Genomic DNA, 20,992 nt, shown 5'->3' with positions numbered 1-20,992 from the left:
CAATAATATTAGAAGTTGTCATGTTTGGTATCNTACTCAAAATAGTAAACTAAAAAACTATGATTCTTTATTTTATTTTATTTTTTNACATGAGTTTTCAAATAGTGATTTTAAGATCTAAAAACTTGTTTGGCATTGAACTCCAAACTATTTTTAAGATCTAAAAAACAAAAAATTAAAAATTAAAATCAAAAAATTAGAAACCCTAATCCCCAAATTAAAAAAGAAAAGAAAAGGAAAAAAAATTGTGAGACATAAACCCTATCAATTTTGATGGTGCGCAACAACTCCAACTCCCTGACGCCGCTTGAACTTGCTGCGGTAGTTTTGGTGGTTATTGGTAGAGAGAGAGAGAGAGAGAGAGAGAGAGAGAGAGAGAAGAGAGATACTGTAAAACGACTAAAAGGTCAATAAAATTAAATGTATATAAAATAGAAGAGTAAGTTGCCCGTCTCAATGTGGAGCCTACTTAGACATGTCAATAGAATGAATTTTAAGCTTATGTAATATAATCTGAATTTAGATTTTCAATCTAATAATATAATTAGAGTATCCACAATAGACTTCCTAAATCACCTCATTAGACAAATTTTAGGGAGGAATTGGAAAAATATAACTCCAACCATGCTCCCTATCCACCTCCTAAAATAGGGAGAACTCTAGGAGCTCCTAAATTTGATGAGGGAGAGGACTCTTAGTGGCTCCCTATAATTTAATGCTGCTTTGTTTTATGCATATTTTAAACTTTTAATTAATACTAAATATTTTTTTATTATTATTTTTTTATAAAGATGAACCAATTATATTGAATCAAAAAAATAACTATAGTATTTATGACTCCCTAAACTAGGGGGTACGATTGGAATTCAAACGTTATAGAGAGCTCCTAATATAACTTTTATATATTTTTAGCTATATTTTAACTTAGAAATAGAGAACATGATTGTAGATGCTCTTATGATTCAAATCCGATAGGTCTTAAAATGATATGAATAATGTTACTAATAAGACTAGCCCACGCATGTGCCAATTTGTTTTTTTTTTTTTAAATTTATTTTTAGAATTAAGAAAAGATAACATGGGTAGTTATGTTCCATAAAAGTAGGACCTATCATCTGATTTTATTTTTAATTTTTAATTTTTTAATATAAAAAATGTGAATTTACCATATTATCCTCATTTGAACAAAAAGAAAAACAAAATAGAAAAAGCGAGTCGTGCTATACAAACCTAAGTCGTGATGTGCTTCTCTCAAAGAAGAAAAGCTGAAGAACGTGGAGAAAAATTGCACGGGTTCAGAACCCACGAAGCTGACGGTTTCCACAATTTTAGAACCCATCACCACCATGTTACCTATATTTTTCTTCGTCCACTTCATTGGCACCTTTTCTGCTTCATAAATCGAAATCGAAATTGCGAGTAATCACCCAAGAGCACCCGGTGTAAAGACTGGCCAGACTCGAAAAACTTCCTTTCTCATTCCGCACCACACCTGTTATCCTGTAACTGAAGGTAAAGCATCCGTTTTTTTGTCTTAATGCATGTATATTTCTAATTTTGTTGGGTTCAATATAGTCTCCCCCAATTTTTGTTGCTTTTCTTATGATGTGTTTTTTGTTGGTGCTGGTATAACTAAAAATCCTTTGTGCTCAGATAAAGGAGGTAGGGTTCACACTCAGAAAGAGAGAATATTTAAATTCGTACAGGAGGGATAGTGTTCAAGTTATTTATCAGGTTATTATTTCAAATCCTATTTCTTTTTTGTCATCACACGTGCTCTTCCAAGTTTTAGATTGTTTGTTAGGATTGTATGAATTTGAGTGTTTGATTTTCGAAGTTTAATTTTCTCTATTTTGGCTAATTTTGTCTTGGTTTCTCTCTGTCTCTTTCATTCTTATTTGTGAATTTGTTAGGATTTCTGAATTTGGGTGTTTGATTTTCAAAGTTTAATATTCTCTATTTTGGCCAATTTTGTCTTGGTTTCTCTCTGTCTCTTTCATTCTCATTTGTGAATTTGTTAGGATTTCTGAATTTGGGTGTTTGATTTTCGAAGTTTAATCTTCTTTATTTTGGCTAATTTTATCTTGGTTTCTCTCTGTCTCTTTCTTTTTTATTTGTGAATTAATTTTGTTGGGTTCAATGATAATCAGCTAGCTGCATTTGACTTGGGGTAACAAATGCAAGAGTTACAGATGCACAATTATTAATACAAATGCAAGAGTTACATTATGTTCCTGATGCACAATTATTAATATAATATTGCTGTTCAAGATAATCCAGCTTCTAATACGTTGGCAAGCCTGTAAACAACTGGATAAACCAACCTGTGAATGTAGTTATGTTTATGAATAGATTCTATAGCCATAACACTTTGGGCAATGTAAAATCTTGCAACAGTTTCAGTCAAAGTCTCTTCTCTAATATAAGCAAAGTCATCATGTCACCACCAAGTAGATACTCCATGATTAGATACAAGTAGTCAGCATCTTGAAAGGAATAGTAGAGTTTCACAATGCAGTGACTAGCAACCTCTGCAAGCAAATCCCTTTTAGCTCTAACATGTTCAACCTACGTTGCAGATAGTATTTGGCCTGCTTAAGTTCTTTATGGTATCTGCATTTTGATTCTGTTTTGTGGCGTTTTCCTTTGTTTCTAAATTCCAGTTAATCACTCTGAATCTCAATGTTGTTGTTACTGATTAGCTGTGATTTTCCCCAAAAATATGTAGCTTAAGAGTCGATGAAGTAATTCCATGAAGTAATTTCATCAATATGCTTGCTCAATGTTGTTGTTCTTTGAATCTGTGTTTTGTTGTGATATTCGAATTTCTCATATATTAGACAATGTCTTCCTCTTTTTGATCTGTTTACTATCACTAATCTCTAATTTTTTTTAATCCTAATGGAATTTCTTTGATTATATATATATATATATATATGGGTTTAAATTAATTGTTCCTGATTTCATTAAATTTTACTGCAGTACTTGGACGAGAACAAGTCATTGATTCTGAAGATCGTTGAGAGCCAGAATACAGGGAAATTGAGTGAATGCGTAAAGTGAGCATTTACTTTTTCATTGACTGCTCTGCTTTGGACATCTTTTATTTTCACAGATTGCTATTTATAAGCAACGTATATCTGTTAGGCTATTTTTATTTATATTTTAACTTGCTTTCTAATTGATACTGCATGGTTGCAACTCATGGTTTGCTTGGAATTTGCTTGGAATTTGCTCAATGTTGTTGTTCTTTGAACCTGTTTTTTGTTGTGATATTTGAATTTCTCATATATTAGACCATGTCTTCCTCTTTTTGATCTGTTTACTATCACTAATCTCTAATTTTTTGATCATAATGGAATTTCTTTGATTATATATAGATGTTGTTTCGCTAGAGCACCAATGAAGAAAGCATTTAGATTTGATGTGTTTGATGTCAATGGTATGAATCTCTCTCTCTCTCTCTCTCTCTCTCTCTCATATTTTGGTTTGGGATTTTTGAATTCTTTTTTTGTGAATTAATTTTGCTGGGTTTAATGATATTATCAGCTAGCTGCATTTGACTTGGTGTAAATCACGTACTTGGTCTGCTTAAGTTCTTTATGGTATCTACAAAAAAAAACAAAAACAAAACAAAAACAAAAACAAAAACAAAAAAAAGAAAAGTTCTTTATGGTAATTTATAAAGTAAGAATTTTGATTCTGTTTTCTGGCGTTTTCCTTTGTTTCTCCAGCTAATAGATGTAGGGGTTTCCACACTGGCCATTGATTTGTGTTGGCTTTTTAGTGGGTAGTTGCCAAAACCTTGGATTTGGAACTCAGTGGTATTTGTTTCAACAATTGAACATATTTTTCATCTCTTGGTAGCATTTGTTTTTCTACTTTGTTGGTTAAGCCAACCCCATTGTAGTGCGTAGAAGGAGATTTACAGTTTCATATTGTGTCTTCTGGATATTGTTATCAAATTAACAAATTTCCTGATCTCTCGATCTCTGCTTTTGCTTACCTAAATTGCATTTGCTTCAAGTTGGAATGAATGAGGTATTTTGAGGCTATATAATTATGTGATTGTTGTGCTTCATTCTAATTACTGTTTATTTTATTTTTTTAGTATGAATCATAGTTAAGCAGTCGTCCAATTGCTAGGTCCAAAAAAGAAAATTAATAAGTTTTTCATATCTACATGTCTTATTGAAACTTTGGAATTTTATCTCAACAGATTCAATTGTCTGTCACATCTCTGACTTATTCACTGAAGCAAAGAAGCAAAGATAATTTTCAGGTTAATGTTTCTTCATTTTGTTTTATTGACACAATTTTTTCTTTTGGGTTCCCTCAAAATTCCTTCACAAAATTTGACTTGGCTCTACTATTACGTGTTTTCTGCTCTCTCTTTCTGTTTTTTTCCCCCGATTTAATTAACAAATTTTAGCATAATTTCTCAACTTTAACCAGTTGTCTTCACCACCCAAACCAAAATGTCCAATTTGAAGCAAATGTTTTTAATTTTGGGTTTTGTTTTCTTTTGTTTTTGCTGAATTGAAATTAACCCCATTTTAATGCTGCTCCTAATCTCATGTTGCAGGATTCTCTTCCAACGATCTATCCATTGCTAGGTATGGGTATACGCCCGCATTCACCTACCTCTACATTACTTTCTTTGTTTGCTAATCATACTTTTTTACCTAATAAAGCAACAAGCAGCTCAAAAAAGAACAATGAAAACATTGAACAGAGAAAATCATTTTGCTTGCTCCTTTGTATTTGATTATTATTATACCAACCAAAACAATGAAGACTACAACCTGGACATGCTCAAGATTGAACTTTGCAATATATGTATTATATTTTTTAATTAATTAATCATTTGTATTAATAACCAATCTTTTGTACTATTCATCGATGTACCCTAATTTGATTTATATATAAGAAGTTCATTTTCAATGTATGAGTTAATGCCTTAACTTCAATTTTTAAGTAAAGGTTTAAAAAAGATATACAACCTTTTTTATGGGAAAGGTTTATATAGCCATGAAGAAATATTTTTGCACGTGAACAATATATTTGTTATAACAAAAATCAAATATTAATGCATTGTCGTTATGTAAGGAGATGTGTAAAATGTTAGTGCATAAATTACGAATCTATTTAAAGATAAACTGTTGAAATTTAAGAAATTTAAGGTCTTCTGTAAATATCTTACGCCACAAGAGGCTGTATGGAATTAAAAAATGTACTATTGACAATTATTACATACAAGTAATGAGTTCGAATAAAAAAACGTTAACTAAATTCACAACGGTATGTTATTAATTAACATATGGCCGGCAATTTTTATATAATAACTAAAATCTTATACATGAGCAATTATTTATAATTAGCCTCCCTGCACGCGCTTCCGCGCGTCCAAGAGGCTTTTTTTTTTAATCACGCACTACGCGCGACTTACATAGTTTTACAAATATTTTTTCGCAATTGTATTTATATAGATGTTTGTTTCAATAGTTTCATATTTTAATTGCGTGAGTCTGATGCATGATCGTCTTAAAAGTTTTCCTTTTATCGCCCGTATTTTTTTAGACGTTCATCTTAGCAGTTTCTTTTTTTTATTTTAAGACGATCATGCATCAGACTCACGCAATTAAAATATGAAACTATTGAAAACAAACATCTATATAAATACAATTGCAAAAAAATATTTGTAAAACTATGTAAGTCGCGCGTAGCGCGTGATTAAAAAAAAAGGCCTCTCGCACGCGCGGAAGCGCGTGCAGGGAGGCTAGTACGATTTAAGACCTTTTAGGTATTAAAATAAATTCAACAGTAATCTAATCTAAAACCAATTTAATACCTTATTAGATACTAGCCCCTTGGCACATGCTCGCCAATTGGTTTTTTATTATTATTATTATTTTTTTTTTTAAGAATTAAGAAAAGATAACATGGGTAGTTATGTTCCATAAAAGTATGACTTATTATCTGATTTTGTTTTTAATTTTAATAATTTTTAATATTAAAAAAATGTGAATTTACCATATTATCCTCATTTAATTAATAATTTCAATTCTTAATGTTTGAATTAACCAAAGGTATTTTCTGGTATTTTGAATGTTTCACCATTCTTTATCTTTTGCTTTATATATATAGATATAGATGAATTGGCAAGTTAAATCTGATAATCAGATTTTAAACTAATTCAAATTCACATTAGACCAATCTGATACGTTTATAGGTCTTACCGCCCCTTCCCATGGGCAAGCCACCTTCCTCCCTTCAGTGTTAAAAATCTTCCTCTCTCATCTCATATTTATGAAGGGGGGGAAAATATAAATAAATAAAAAACAGGAAATCCCATCATGACCCCTGAAACCAAGCCTAGTATTTCCATTTTACATTGGTTCTCTTAGTAATTTAGACAATACCCTCGCATCTATTTTTCTTTTTTCTTTTTTTTCTTTTTATGGATTTTTTATATAGATATATTTAGTTATATACTCATTCTGAGCATTAGTGATATAGATAAACTCTACACTATTTAATTTCTACACACAAACCCAAAAAATGACAGCTAGCCCTATTGAATTTAATTTTGATTTTGAAATTACTTTTATGCCCTATTAAGTGTTTTGGGTTTTTTATTTATAAGGTTTTGGGGTTGGGCTTGTTTTAAGAAATTGATGATAATTTTGTAATTTATAGGAAGTTCAAGGCCTCTTTGTTGTATTATAAATGATCTTTAAGTATGTTTCTAAAATCCATTTCATATAAAAAAATAATTATAATTTAGGTCCTTATATTTGGTATAATAGTAAATCTCCCTCTTTTATAGTAGTGTGAAACTTTTTATGGACCTTTTTGAAGATACATAAATTATTTTTGTAGATAACCTTTATCTTTGTTCTGACACACCGACATACTGAAAAAAAACAAGAGAGATTGGGTGGAAAGGCAAATAATTAATTTCATGCATACGCCATGGAGCTAACTATTATTATTTTCTTTCAACAAATAATGGTTTTGTCATCTTAGCCTCGAAACCTTGTAAAAGGAAAGGTAGGGGATGAGATGAGAAGATATGCATTTCTGACAAATATGGGCATCATTTGCTTGCCAAGTTGGGGTTAGGGTAGAGACAAAAAACACAGTCCACTTTCTTAAAGAACAAAAAAAGTGAGACGTACGGGATTTTATTTTCAATCGAAATGATATAATGCAAACATGATGCTTGCTTCTTATGCTTTGTCATGAAATCAATGCTATCCAATCTCAACTCTCACTTTCTCTGCCTTCAAATTTATGACCCTCTCCCTCATCCTTCTCTTTCTGAGTTATCAAACAGTTGGCAAAGTCCAAGGACTGGCGGCTATTATTCATGCATGTTGCTACGTTTTGTTTCTTTCTTTTTTTATTATTTTTTATTTATTTATCCCATGATATGCACAGAATTGTAAATATGGGCTTTGCCACGTTGGCCAGAGCAAATAAATTTCTCACTCTTCATTTGAGTTCGAATCCCCTTTTCGTATTTTAAATTAAATTAAGATAGAATATTGAAAAAAAGTTATATAATTATTTTTACAATGTAACATTTATGATTTTTCATCCAAAGATTTATGATTTTATACCCAAAAAAAATCTCCAAAAGACAAGGTTGGCTATTGAGATTAGATTGTATATATTTCATTGAGGTTAATTTTGTCATTTGCATATATATATATATATATATTTAATGAAATAATCAATTTTTGGACAAACAATTAACGAAAAGGGATTTTGTGAAAACAAAAACCTCAAGGAGTGTTCGTGTAATTTTTGTGACATGAGAGATTTTTGTGAAAACACAAGTAACCTCAGGGATTTTAGTGTAAATAACTCTATAATATTATCAAACACACTGGTTGGTGAAGGGGTGAACCAGTCAAAAATTGACTCACACGTATGGGTAAAAAGAAACGCGAATCAAAAGTTGATTTGATCAAAGGTAGTAGCCAAACTATTGATCCGATTTTGAGGTGTGTTCAGGCACGTCATATTGGAAAAGAAAGGAGTTTAAAGAGAATTTGATAAAAAGATGCAACCCAATTGGGAGGATGGTGCAAACCAATTAATGGTGAATGCATGCTTCAAATTTGTGAAACTTCCACAATTTACACACTATCAAAACCATGAACATTGAAACACTTAGTTGGAAATGACTTTTATCCCACGCACGGAGGAAAAGAAAACTGATGTGTTCAGATTTTTTAAAATGTGGTTTGTTTGCTTTCTACATAATCTTTGTACATTTTTTTGTGTCTCATAACTTGCAATAAGTGGTTTCAAATTTGAATTTCATGGCATATTGACAGTGTGTGTGAGAAAATTCCCTTTCCCCTTCCTAACTTTGGCCCCAAAAAAATTGTAAGTTATCGTGTGATTATTTATTTTTGAGTTTTTCTATTTAACGACACTTTTCTTTATTTACCCTAATACTTAAATAATTAGGCTCTTAAATTTTATTATTATATAAGAAGACAAAAAAAATGTCATCCAATTTAATACTTAACCTTAGTATATCTATACACATATCACTACTCTTCATATTAAGTTTTAGAAAAATACAAACTCCTTATAAAAAGGGATTCATCACACCCTATTGCTAGATTACTCTTCTCTTTCAATCCAAGAAACCTACTACACTCTTATCTTCTCTTCACAAACCCTAAATACGGTATGCAAATAGTGGCTTGTGGGTCGTTAATTAAGGTATGTAATGTGAGATTATTTATTGGGTCGTCAATTAAGTTTTATTTCTGTTTGTTATCAATACATTGTTTCTTTTCCACACCAAAAAAAAATAAAAATAAATAAATAAATAAATCCTGAAGAACACATTGCATATGACATCATTGACTAATATTATATTATTTTATCATAATATATTTTTATGAAAACCAAATATATATATATATATATATATATATATACACACATATGGCAAGACAACAAGGTGTGAGGTGTGGTGTGTGAGGTTGATGAGTTTTTTATTTTTATTTTTTATGCTAGGTGTATATTTAGGGGTAGTTTGGGAAGATAGTACGGTTTTATTAGAAATTATGAAAATTTGAATTTCAAGTTGGGGTGAACAAAGAGAAGAGCGAAGTTTAAATAGAAAAACTCTTATTTTTTAATGTGAAAGTAAAAAAGGAATAATGGATTCAAAGGAGGAGCACTGTTAATACACATTCATGATAATAAGTACTTATTCCTCATAATTAAACGTGTCACTAGAGAGTTCTTTTACTATAATTGATTTGCATTTCTTTTTATTTTGAGAACTGCTCTCAGAGGGGAAACATATATTATTTTCTTAAACAAAGAAACGTTGAAAGAGTTGTTGACTTTTTAAATTAATTTTAAAAAAAAAAAATTTGGAATTATACAAGTTAATTTTTCATTATCTTGAGTTTAAAATGACCCCATCGTATGATTTAGCTTGGCAAAGGGGAGCGAATGCACCTGTCTAGCTCGAATCGAAGGAGAAATGAACATGGAAATAACCAGAAGAATTGGCTATGGTGGCTACATCAAAAGAAATCTTGTTGTGGCTATTTTAACTTTTTTTTTTTAAAAATTTTAAATTCATACCAAGTTGATAGGTTGTAATATGTGTGTTGTGTCATAACGTACTTTTGCTCGTGTTTCGGCCCAAATTTATCATAGTCAAATTGTCAGTTATATCGAGTTTATTGAATATATAGGGCTTCACACATTCATTGGTCATGAACGAGTGACTACATTTTGATGCATGTGAAATGTGAAAGAAACAATATTTGAGAATTTAATCATGTTATGATATTTGGTTGGAGTTCTTGAGTTAAAAAATAAAAGAAAATGAAGGTAATGAAAAATATTTTTTGTGTAGTTGAGTTTAACTCTAGCTATGTATCAAGTTTCAGGGCAGCTCAAATTGCATATGGATTTTATCGATTAATTAAGAATTAGTGATAAGGAGTTAGGTAAAATGACTAACAAAATGAGAACTGTGTGATTATTGAGAAGGGTGTTAATTCATATATATGAGCACTTGAGACAAAGTGGTATACGCAGGGTATGAGACGTGTGAGGTCTGTTTGTTAAGTTATATGAATTTATGGGAATAGACAAAGGGTTGGCATTGTACTCATGTATTATTGACTTGCAGACCCCCATGATGACACCTTAACAATGTGTGTATATGATAAAATCCCCCTTCCTCAATATCTCTTGTATAAAGAAAAAAATTTAATTTTTTCAATTTTTTGCATTAAGCTTTGTGTCCATATCGAGCTTGTTAATGCTCACCTCTTAACAGATTTTACAAATGTTAAACCTAAAAATCTAGGATTTGAGATGAAGTTTGGTTATATTGTTTAATAGAGCATGTGATGTTCATAACTTATGGTTGAATACATAGCTACTCGTTTGAGTAAATTAAACTTGTAAAATATTTATTTATTTACTTTCCTTTACATTTTTGTAATGTATACTTTGTTAGTTGTACAATTGAGGCGTGAATCGCGTCCTAATTCAAGGGTTACACTAATCCATGGGTTGGGGTGTGATATTTCTACCTTAATTTCATAGATTTTCTAGACAGTCCCTAGAGATTTCAACACCGTTGAAGATTGCTTTACCACCGGCTAGTATGATTTCCAACTGACATACCATCCCAATTGAGATTATGCAAGGGCATAACAACATCGCATTGGTGTTGGCTTGGATTATTACACTCTAGATCCTATGTCGTTTCTTAACTTTTGGCCACAATGTGTATAAACATTACACAAAAGGGCTCAAGATGGAAGATTACGAAGTGGAGCAAACCCTGTATACCATTTGCGATGGGGAGAAAGTGATCTTCAATCAATTTGGTAAAAGGAAGTGCCTTTAGATGCTTGAGTATGAACGTCTAATTTGTTCCATTTCCAAGGGTTTTTCATTACGATAGAAATATTCTTCCAACAACCATTTTTATTCACGGAGCCAAAGCACCCAAGCTAAGATGGGATTTGCTGTGATGGAGAGAAAAGGCCTTTGCAATGTAGAAAAGTTTCGGAAGAGGTGGTAAAAGAGAAGTGCATTTCGATTCTTCTCAATGCAGATTCAGGATATACATACGAGTTTAGTTGAACCATTAAAAATGTGTAGTTTATCATTGATAGATGTGAAGATGGTGATGACTTGCCCCCTAATGTCTAGCGTGCGTCACTAGGGGGTATTCCCGCTAAAGCTCACAATACACATAGTCGGGATATTGCAAATGGTTAGTGTGAATTATCAAACGTTTGTAGTCTGAGGTATGTGCTGCCTGTGAAACTTTGCCATTAGTTTCCTTATGAACATATTGTGGTATTCACTGAGGCAATTGATTATTCCCCAAGGCAGTGGGTGTCCATTACCGAGCAGTTGGTTGATTGATCCCACCACAAGATATGTTAATCACGACAATATATCACATTGGGGTATCTAACATGTCTCATGAAAGTCTTATTGATGGTTAAATATGAAAGTCTTATTGGTTTTAGCCACTTACATAGAATTGCAACGACAGAACAACATCGTATTTGTATTGGCTTGAATTATCGGAATTACACTTGGGATCCTACATTGTTTCTTAAATTTTGACCATAACGTGAATAAAATTACACACAAAAGCTCGCGATGGAATATTATGAAGCGGAGCAAACCCTATACCACATTTGCCCCATTTTTTGATAAGTTAACATAATAATGTAACTATTAACGATGTGTTCTTTACTACAAAGTTTTTTTTTTTTTTTTTTTACAAGACATCTAAGAGGGTATCAAAAGGGACTTCGGTACCATAGAAACATTCTTCTGACATTTATTCACAGAGACAAAGCTAAGTTGGGATTTGTTGCAATGGAGAGAAGAGGTGGACTTCGCGATATAAAACAATTATGGAATATGATACAAGTTCAAGTTTAATATTATTTTGGAGACTTTATGATATAAATTTGGCTTCATAAATATAATTTCACTTGCTATTACATTTCATTCTCACCAATTGGATTTATGAATTTAAATATATAAAAAAAAAAGAGAGGAGAGAAAATATAAGGAAAAGAAAGAAACAAGAGAGAGAGAGAGAGAGAGAGAGAGAGAGAGAGAGAGAGAGGAAAGAAGAGAGAAGGGAAAAAAAAGAGAAGAGAGAGAGAGAGAGAGAAGGAAAAGAAAGGAAAAAAAAGAGGAGAGAAAAGAGAAGGAAACGAAAGAAAACGAGAGAGAGAGAGAGAGAGAGAGAGAGAGAGAGAGAGAGAGAGATGGAAAAGAAAGAAAAACAAAAGAGAGAGAGAGAGAGAGAGAGAGAGAGATGGAAAAGAAAGAAAAACAAAAGAGATAGAAGGAAAAGAAAGAAAGAAAAAAAGAGAAGAGAGAAGGAAACGAAAGAAAAACGAGAGAGAGAGAGAGAGAGAGAGAGAGATGGAAAAGAAAATAAAACAAAAGAGAGAGACGAAAAAGAAACATTATAAATATCAAAAGGCGTAGTATATAAACACAAAGTTGTTTGTAGTATGGTGGATAAGGTGTTGGAGAGAAATGAAGGTGGTAGGTGTTTGAAACCCCTATTGTGTGTGTTGAAGTCTCCATTTCTCTCCATTGCCACTCCTAACTTTGATCATGGGGTGTACTCAATTAATTTTAAAGTTCGTTTAGTAGCACTTCTTTTTTCTGGGTTAGCTACAAAGAGAGGGGCTTGAGTTTTCCTATTTTTAAATTTTTATTTCCAGATGTGGGCTCCACAATTCCACATCCATTTGGGAAATTGGCCAGTTAGGACAACATTACCAATATACCCTGTCACGTCATCAATTTTAACAGAATTTGGAATAGAGTATACGACAAGGGGGAAAGTGACACACCAAACATTGGTCAAGGCTTTCACGGTGCAATGTAGAATTTGACAATGTAGAATTTCAATTCTCTTTCTTGCAACCCATCACACATCACTTATTACTCATCTCTTTCTTTTCAAATACCCTTAACATAACTCAAAACCATTTATTTCAAATGCTTCTACAACGGTGAAAGCAAACCATTTAATGATGAATTGAGATAGTTGTTTGAGTCCTTGAATGAATTACAAACAGGACGTTTTCAAATTTGTGTATAAATTCGGATTGTTGAAAGCATGCAATGTGATCCGTAATCAGTGCGAAACACCATTACAACAGTTTTGATCAACACCATTACAATACTTTCTTTTAGTCCTTTTAGTCAAGTACCATTAAAATAAACTCTTTGTTTTTAGTCCACAATGAACAATTGGGCTGAAAGAACAATCTGGACAATGCAAAGATTTGGAAAATAAATATAAGCACAGTTGCAAGTTGCAAGTCAAAAGCACAACCACAAAAAATAAGTTGTCCCGTGGTCTGCACCCCCAATAGAGCTTTTGGAATAGATGAAGGCAAAGTAATTTTTTTTTTTTTTTGGGTAAATTAATCTCATAAAATATTACTCTCAGGTCAACTTGGCAAGGTTATAGGCTATTAGCCTCTTCGCACGCGTTTCTGTATTTGCGAGATGCTTTTTTTTTAAAATATTTAAATTTACTTTAAAAATTAAAAAAAATATTGAGTAATTGTGTTCCATAAAATATGATCTATTATTTGATTTTTTTTTTAATTTTAATTTTTTCAATATGAAAAAGTGTGAATTTACCATATTATCCTCATTTAATTAATAATTTCAATTCTTAATGTTTGCATTAACCAAGTGTATTTTCTGGTATTTTGAATGTTTTACCATTCTCTGCCTTTTGCTTTATATATATAGATTATAATTTTTTTTCTTTTATAACAAAAAAAAGGGAATTTTTGAGCTTTCGTTTCCAATACATCCTTATTTTCTCAAAATAAAAAAATTACATTCCCATCCAAAAAAAGATAAATACCTGACCTTATTTTTAAACTTTAATCTCTACCTAATTTATAAAGCCCTTAGTTTCCAAAACATTTTTGAATGAAAATACTTTTAATGACTAATAATATACTAAATAAATAGGTGAAAATAAATTTTTTTTTTTTTTGAAATACAAATGATATTGGGAAGAGAGAGACCGTTCATGTATTAGTAAATACTCTTAACCATTGCAAGTCCTTTGTTTAAAACAAAATGCATATTTTTATGTAAGGAAAAAGTATACTAAAACTAAAAGCAAGAAAAATAAACCAACAAATGTTCAAATGGGTTGCCTTTTTTGTATGATTACCAATTTACCCCTAATTTGTATCAGATTGGGAAGAGCAGAGTGAGCCTTCACAGAATGAAGGAATGTGAGTCAAAGTTCATCTGAGAAGAAAGGAAATAAATAAAAACCTAAAAAAATAAAAAAAGGAATTTTTTTTGGGGGTCAAAGAAGTGATGGGGAATAAACAAACACAAGTATAATAAAAAGAACAATATTAATAAATAAATAAATAAAATTGAGAAAGATAAAATATAATAAAAATAGGGAGAGAAAGAAAAAGAGAAAAAGAAAAGGAAAGGAAAAAGGGGAAGAGAGAGTTTGAGAAAGAGAGAGAGTGAGGTGGTAGGGAGAGTCCACAGTCACCTCCTTTATCTCAGCCTAACATCGCTCTGCTATTGCCATTTCGCTTCTCAATCCCCAATTCTTCTGTATTCACATTCACTCCTCTTTTCATTTCTCTCTCTTCATTTTTTTCTTTTTCTTCTTCTTCCTTTTCAAAATTTCAGCTCTTTATCTTTCTCTCTCTGTGTATCTATGCGTGTGTTTGGATCGCCATTTTAGCTCTCAGATGTGTTGCTCTCTCTACGCTCGAATCGTCTCCCTCCTCTTTCACAAATTGCGGTTAGGATCGATACCACTTGTGTTTTCTTCCAATTTCCAATCTCTGCTTGTGTTTTCTTGAGCTAGGGTTTCCATTTTCCCGATCCATGAATTAGAAACCGGCAATTGAATTGGGTTCAATTCGCATTTGCATGCTCGATCGAGCTCTGAGAATTGCGATTCAGGAATAATTAGGCTTTTCATTTCGTGAATTTCACTTTCCGAGCTTATTTTTTTTTCCCTTTTTTGCAATTAAGAACGGGCGATGTTCAATTTCGTAGTTCTCATCTGAAATTTTGGATTTTTGTCGCTTTTCAGGTGTTCTATTATCACAATTTTCTCAGGTCTTAGCTCATTTCGTCACTACGCTTGAGCTATCTCATTTTGATTTCATTTTCAATCCCCGTTTCCCATTCTAGAAAATTTTCAATTGCGCCCAAAAGGACGTGTCTTTGGGTTTTGGTCGATTTCGCAGCTTCAATCTTGGGATTTTTGTATCTGCTCCATCTTCCCCTGATTCAGGTATGCAAAATTTAAGTTTTCGGTGTATAAATTGCGATCACTTCAGCTGAGAGTTTCAATCTTTATTAAGCATGCCGTGATTAATGTGAGCGTGACTACCTGCCATACGTAGACTTCGTTCCAATCTACGAAGTGAATTATATATGGTTACGAGTTCAATCATGATTTATGGTTTGGATATTGGTTTGTTTTTGTATCAAATAATAGGCTGACCCCTTTCCTTGGTTTATTTGCTTCTGAATGAGGTAAAAAGGATTTAATTCGACCTTGGAATATTACTCACAGCTTATCCTTTTGTGGGTTTTGAAGATCTGCAGTTCAGTAGTCTTAATTACTCATAATTAGTGTTAAATAATGACTATGTGCACAAGTTAGTAATTTAATGTCATCTTTACCCCTTTATCCATATTCCCTCTAGTAACTGCTTTTATGATTTTCCTTATTGTTTCTTTCTGTTTATGGATTTTTTTGTGCGCTGTTGGACTCTTGGGTCGTTTGTATTTATGATATGGGGCAATGTTTGGTCTAAACCATTGGAAGTTTGTTTTCTGTTTGTTCTGTTCCATAAATTAATTATTAGTGCATGTATAACAAGTGGATCAAATTTGGCATTATGGTTCTGCTTATATGTGTTTATTTGTCGTTTTCTTCTCCCTTTTTATTCCAGGTTGTCAACCTACGCTTTGCATGGTCTTGGCTCTTCTTAGCGGTTTTGATCACATATTAAGAGATGAGTCGGACAACAAATGAGAGTGAAGATGGAGTGCTGTCCAAGGATCAGATTGAGTCTCCGTTGATGGATGAGAGTAACGGAGGAACTGGAAATGGTGGAATTGTTCTAAAGAAAGGGCCATGGACCTCGGCTGAAGATGCAATATTGGTGGAGTATGTTAAAAAGCATGGGGAGGGAAACTGGAATGCTGTTCAGAAGCACTCAGGCCTATTCCGTTGTGGTAAAAGCTGCCGGCTGCGATGGGCAAATCACCTAAGGCCAAACCTGAAGAAAGGGGCATTTACTCCTGAAGAAGAACATTTGATTGTTGAACTCCATGCCAAGATGGGGAACAAATGGGCACGCATGGCAGCACATGTAAGTACACAGTTTATTTTCTTTATCTAAATATGGTTCATACCAAATTCTGTTTCTTTGTATTCTGCCTCGAACTTCATTTTAAATTCACACATATAACATAGGAAGCGCTTATTACATTAATATGGGAGCTCTTAGCTATAAGAGGAAAATATCCTGTGTTTAATACAGAATTTCATTAAAAAAAAAATCTATGCTTGTATCTATTCGAATAAAGTATTTGTGTTTCTCATCAACCCAAAAAAAAAAAAAAAAAAAAAAAAAAAAAAAAAAAAAAAAAAAAAAAAAAAGAAAGTTAGAAAAAGAATGGAGTTCATCGGTATAATTTGGGATTTGCTTTCAAAGTTTTAGCTGTGACATTTGATTTTGTGTAATATCATGTATCTTTTGCATGCAACAAATATGGGCAGTTTCTCCAATTATCCTGTATTCTTTCCCTCAAACTTCGCAATTACTTGTCAATGTTGTCATTGTATCTGTTGAGCTTCTAGAATAGAAAACAAAAAAAACAAAAATTATAACTTGCTGACTGCTGCACTTCCACCATTACAGGAAAAGAACTTGTGCCTTTTATGATTTATCTGATTAAGATCAGATCAAAATCATAAATGGTAACAGAGTACAGTTTTCCAAACATTTTCCCCTAATTCAAAAGTCAGTAAAACTCTCCCAAAATTAAAATACCCTGGCTTCATAGAGATTCTAAGTGACATAGCTTCTCAATTGGGTAAACCAATCTTGTAGCTTTTATGTGTCTACAACTTCTTAGATGGAAGGGAATGAGAACTTGGCTGTGGTATCTTTCATATTTTATTCTGTGTTTGAGCATTTGATAATCAGACAAGATTTTTCATTTTCAGGGTTGTACATATGCCAAACATCCTTCCTAGCTTTACGTTAGTCTATGTGGTATTCGTGTATATGTTATTACAAGAGTGCCTTAAGGTGCTACTGTTCGCTCTTGTTTCCAATCTTGAAAATGGTTTATGAAGTTCATGGAAACTGTTTCTTCTTGATTGAATATAGTAACTGAAAGGAAAGGGAATGATAATTTGACATGATACTTTGGCTAGATGAAGCTAACATGCGTTAATGTTAAGATATTTTGTGTCCCTGAAAGATTAAAGTTTATTTACTTACCATGGGTTAAAAGATTGAACAACAATATATGGCAATGTTTAAAGTGTCTATTTTAAGAAATTATTATGACAAGATAAAAGTTCGCTGTTGTGGACAATGCATTTTGTAGTAGATGCACCATATTGACATCTCTCAATTAATTCTTCTTCAAAGCTAGTAGTAATTTTTCTAATTTTATATTTTGGGTCCATCCCTTATTAGTCTTAATTTTCGTAGTATTTTTCTTAATGTGTTTTCCCATTCTTTTTCGGAAATGATTAACGGCCTCTTTTGCTCTTCTTAGTTACCTGGCCGTACGGATAATGAGATAAAGAACTACTGGAATACCAGAATTAAGCGGCGTCAGAGGGCTGGCTTACCACTTTATCCTCCCGAGGTGTGTTTGCAAGCATTGCAGGAGAGTCAACAAGGCCAGTCCAGTGGTGGAATTAATGGTGCGGATAGAGCACATCATGATTCTCTGCAAACTAACAGTTATGAGATACCTGATGTTGTATTTGAGAGTTTAAAAGGAAACAATTGTGTCTTACCTTATGTTCCTGAAATTCCCGATCTCTCTGCTAGTGGCGTGCTGATGAAAGACCTTAGTTCTTCTCCATATTGTGGTTTCATGCCACCAACAATGCATCGTCAAAAGCGGCTTAGAGAATCAACATCTTTATTCTCTACTTCTGATGGTAGTTTCAAAAATGGTTTCCCCCAGTTCGACCATTTTCAAGATGATACGTGTGATAAAGTTGGTCAGTCGTTTGGATTGTCATTTCCTCATGATCCTGATCCTACCACTAAGAGTCCACTGTCGTTTGGTGTAATTCAGGGTAGCCATTCCCTTTCAAATGGCAATTCTTCTGCTTCTAAGCCCACCTCAAGGGCTGTGAAGCTGGAGCTCCCTTCACTCCAATATCCAGAAACTGATTTAGGCAGCTGGAGCACTTCTCCTCCGCCGCCCTTACTGGAATCAATTGATGCTTTTATCCAATCTCCCCCACCCGTTGGTGCATTTGAGTCAGATTGCGCTTCACCACGTAATAGTGGCCTGCTAGATGCTTTACTCCATGAGGCAAAGGCTCTCAGTAGTGCAAAGAATCTTTGTTCTGACAAGAGTTCAAATTCATCTAGTGTTACTCCTGGTGATATTGCTGACAGTTCCACGTTGAACATTTGCGAGACAGAATGGGAAGACTATCGTGACCCGATTTCTCCATTGGGTCATTCTGCTACTTCCCTGTTCAGTGAGTGTACTCCTATTAGTGCGAGTGGAAGTTCATTGGATGAACCGCCGCCTGCTGAGACCTTTACTGGTGAGTATCTTAATCTGAGACCTGTAGACGAATGAGTTTGATAATAACATTGTAAAGTGATTCATGAATTATTCTCGATATTTTTAATGCAGATGCCTTTTTTGTATTCGCAGTTGGAAGCGGTATTGTCCTATTGTTCGTAATTTATAGTCATTATAAAGTAGTTTTCATGGTTTATTTTTTATTAAATTTTTTTTTTGGAACATTTCAAATTACAAACACTTCCTTTTCTCCTTTGGTAATATGATAGCATTTCTGATCGATTTGTTTTCTGTGAATGTATAGAAGATTGTACTCATATTTCTAATTTGCAGGATAAGTGCTGTGCTGCCTCTTGTTATGACGTATATTGCTTTTGATTGTTCTGCCAGGGTGCAATGTGAAACCAGAACCGGTTGACCAAGCTTGGACCCTGGATAAAGAAAAAGAAACTACACCTCAGTTGGATTACACTCGTCCCGATGCTTTACTTGCTTCAGATTGGCTTGAGCACAGTACTGGGTTTAAAGACCAAGGCATGACAGATAGTATTGCATCAATTCTTGGTGATGATTTGGCGACTGACTACAGGCACATGGCTTCAGGAACTTCTATATCAAATCAAGTATGGGGTCTTGGTTCTTGTCTGTGGAACAACATGCCTGCTGTGTGTCAAATGTCTTCTGACCTTCCTTAAGAAACCGGTCTGTCAATTGTATGAACCTGAAGCTTTTGTCACCTAATTAGTGCTGATCATTTGTTAACTATGTGGGGAAGTGAGTCCTGGTCCAAGGAAGGTCAGTTGCAAGCAATTGGGACTTGTGGTCTGTTTTTGCACGAGTCATGGTTGTTTTTTGTTTGTGGTTTTCACTTGGTTTCTTTTCAAACAATGCAATGCATGTATGCCTAAACAGAACCATATTGAGGTATACAATTGCATGCAGGCTTTTGCTATGATTGTAGAATAACTATGCATTTGGAACGTTCTGATACAATGGAATCTGGTTAGTTTGTTTTATGTTTTATTTTGTTTTTCATGAAAATTGATCTAAATTGTCTCTTCCCTTCCTCTCTATATAGCAGTTTTCTTTATTCAATTTTACTGTATGTTGGTTTGTTTTGTTATTTTAACCCGAAGAAAAAAGTTTATATTAGTTTTCCCACTCTGTCTAGTATTCAACATGGTGCTTTTCTAGATGTATATATATTACGTGCAACATCTTTTAGGTTGCGGTGGGATAAGCCTATAACACGGAAAATTGATGAGAAATCAAATAACGATGAATAGGCCTAACATGGTCGGAGGAGAGTTCTACATCGCGCTACGGGGCCAAATGGTGAATACACGACAATTTTTTGTAGGGGTAGAAAGCCCAATGCGAAAGACTTCTTGCCACTCCACGTGTTTATTATGTAACAAGAACGCCAACTTCTGTTTCCTGATGCAACGGATTGGCCTTTAGTGAAATCTTAAGAAAAATACACGACTTTGATTGCCAAAATTAAAATTACAAGTCCTTAAGTGATAAAGTCCTGAAAGTACAAGAACGCCAATAGAGAATTGTTGGGAGAAGTAAGAAGTAGAGAAAGACAATATAAATTGTTCTCAAATTTTGTCTCTTTTATCTTTGAAAAGCACCTAATTGTAGGCTTACAACCATAGAAATTTAACCCACAAAAATTGTAGGTTACAAACTACTAATTACAATAGTAAGGGCATAGGAGTAAAACACTAACAAGTGGAGGTTTATGGTAGTCATCCACGTTCTATGTACTTCAGGGCCAGCCCATTGATTTTAGAGGCTCTGGGCAAAAATGAAAAATGAAGCCTTTTTTGTTTAACACTACCTCATTTTGAACAAAAATTATAATAAAAAGTCTCAAACTTAAGTGGTAAGTAGGTTAGTTTAAGTAAAAAAAGGCTCATTACATGAAGGATAAAGAAAAATGACAAAACGAAGTCCAAAAACAAAGCCCAAAAAACATTATTTTAACACATAAAATGCCTTCTCTTTTTTTTGGCTGATATACATATTGCCCTGGGAGGCCCCATTTTTGTGGGGGCCTTGTGCTGTCGCCCAGCCCACACATTTTGTGGCCCTGGCCTAATATACTTAAAACACT

At 33.2% G+C, this 20,992-nt stretch overlaps 1 protein-coding gene and 1 long non-coding RNA gene across 8 annotated transcripts; both read left to right on the top strand.

The window, feature by feature from the left end:
• Positions 1–1,221: 1,221 nt before the first annotated feature.
• Positions 1,222–4,883, top strand: LOC117617924. Of its 4 annotated transcripts, XR_004584455.1 has the most exons (6): positions 1,222–1,512; positions 1,654–1,734; positions 2,983–3,059; positions 3,381–3,442; positions 4,220–4,282; positions 4,586–4,883. It is a non-coding gene; the product is annotated as an uncharacterized LOC117617924 (long non-coding RNA). The 4 variants fall into 4 exon arrangements; XR_004584457.1 differs by lacking the exon at positions 4,220–4,282; XR_004584456.1 differs by lacking the exons at positions 4,220–4,282; positions 4,586–4,883 and adding an exon at positions 4,112–4,145.
• Positions 4,884–14,528: 9,645 nt separating this feature from the next.
• LOC117617923 (transcription factor GAMYB-like) lies at positions 14,529–19,893 on the top strand. Of its 4 annotated transcripts, XM_034347548.1 has the most exons (5): positions 14,529–14,857; positions 15,155–15,358; positions 16,026–16,448; positions 17,872–18,889; positions 19,261–19,893. In XM_034347548.1, the coding sequence occupies exons 3-5, from the start codon at positions 16,089–16,091 to the stop codon at positions 19,563–19,565; spliced, it is 1,683 nt and encodes a 560-aa protein (XP_034203439.1). In that variant the 5' UTR covers positions 14,529–14,857; positions 15,155–15,358; positions 16,026–16,088; the 3' UTR covers positions 19,566–19,893. The 4 variants fall into 4 exon arrangements, with proteins under 4 accessions (XP_034203439.1, XP_034203438.1, XP_034203441.1 ...); XM_034347547.1 differs by having other exon boundaries at positions 14,537–15,358; XM_034347550.1 differs by having other exon boundaries at positions 14,537–15,358; positions 19,204–19,374.
• Positions 19,894–20,992: the final 1,099 nt, after the last annotated feature.

This window comes from Prunus dulcis, chromosome 2 (assembly GCF_902201215.1).
Source record: "Prunus dulcis chromosome 2, ALMONDv2, whole genome shotgun sequence".
Taxonomy (NCBI): domain Eukaryota; kingdom Viridiplantae; phylum Streptophyta; class Magnoliopsida; order Rosales; family Rosaceae; genus Prunus; species Prunus dulcis.
This window is presented reverse-complemented; position numbering and strand designations above follow the sequence as displayed.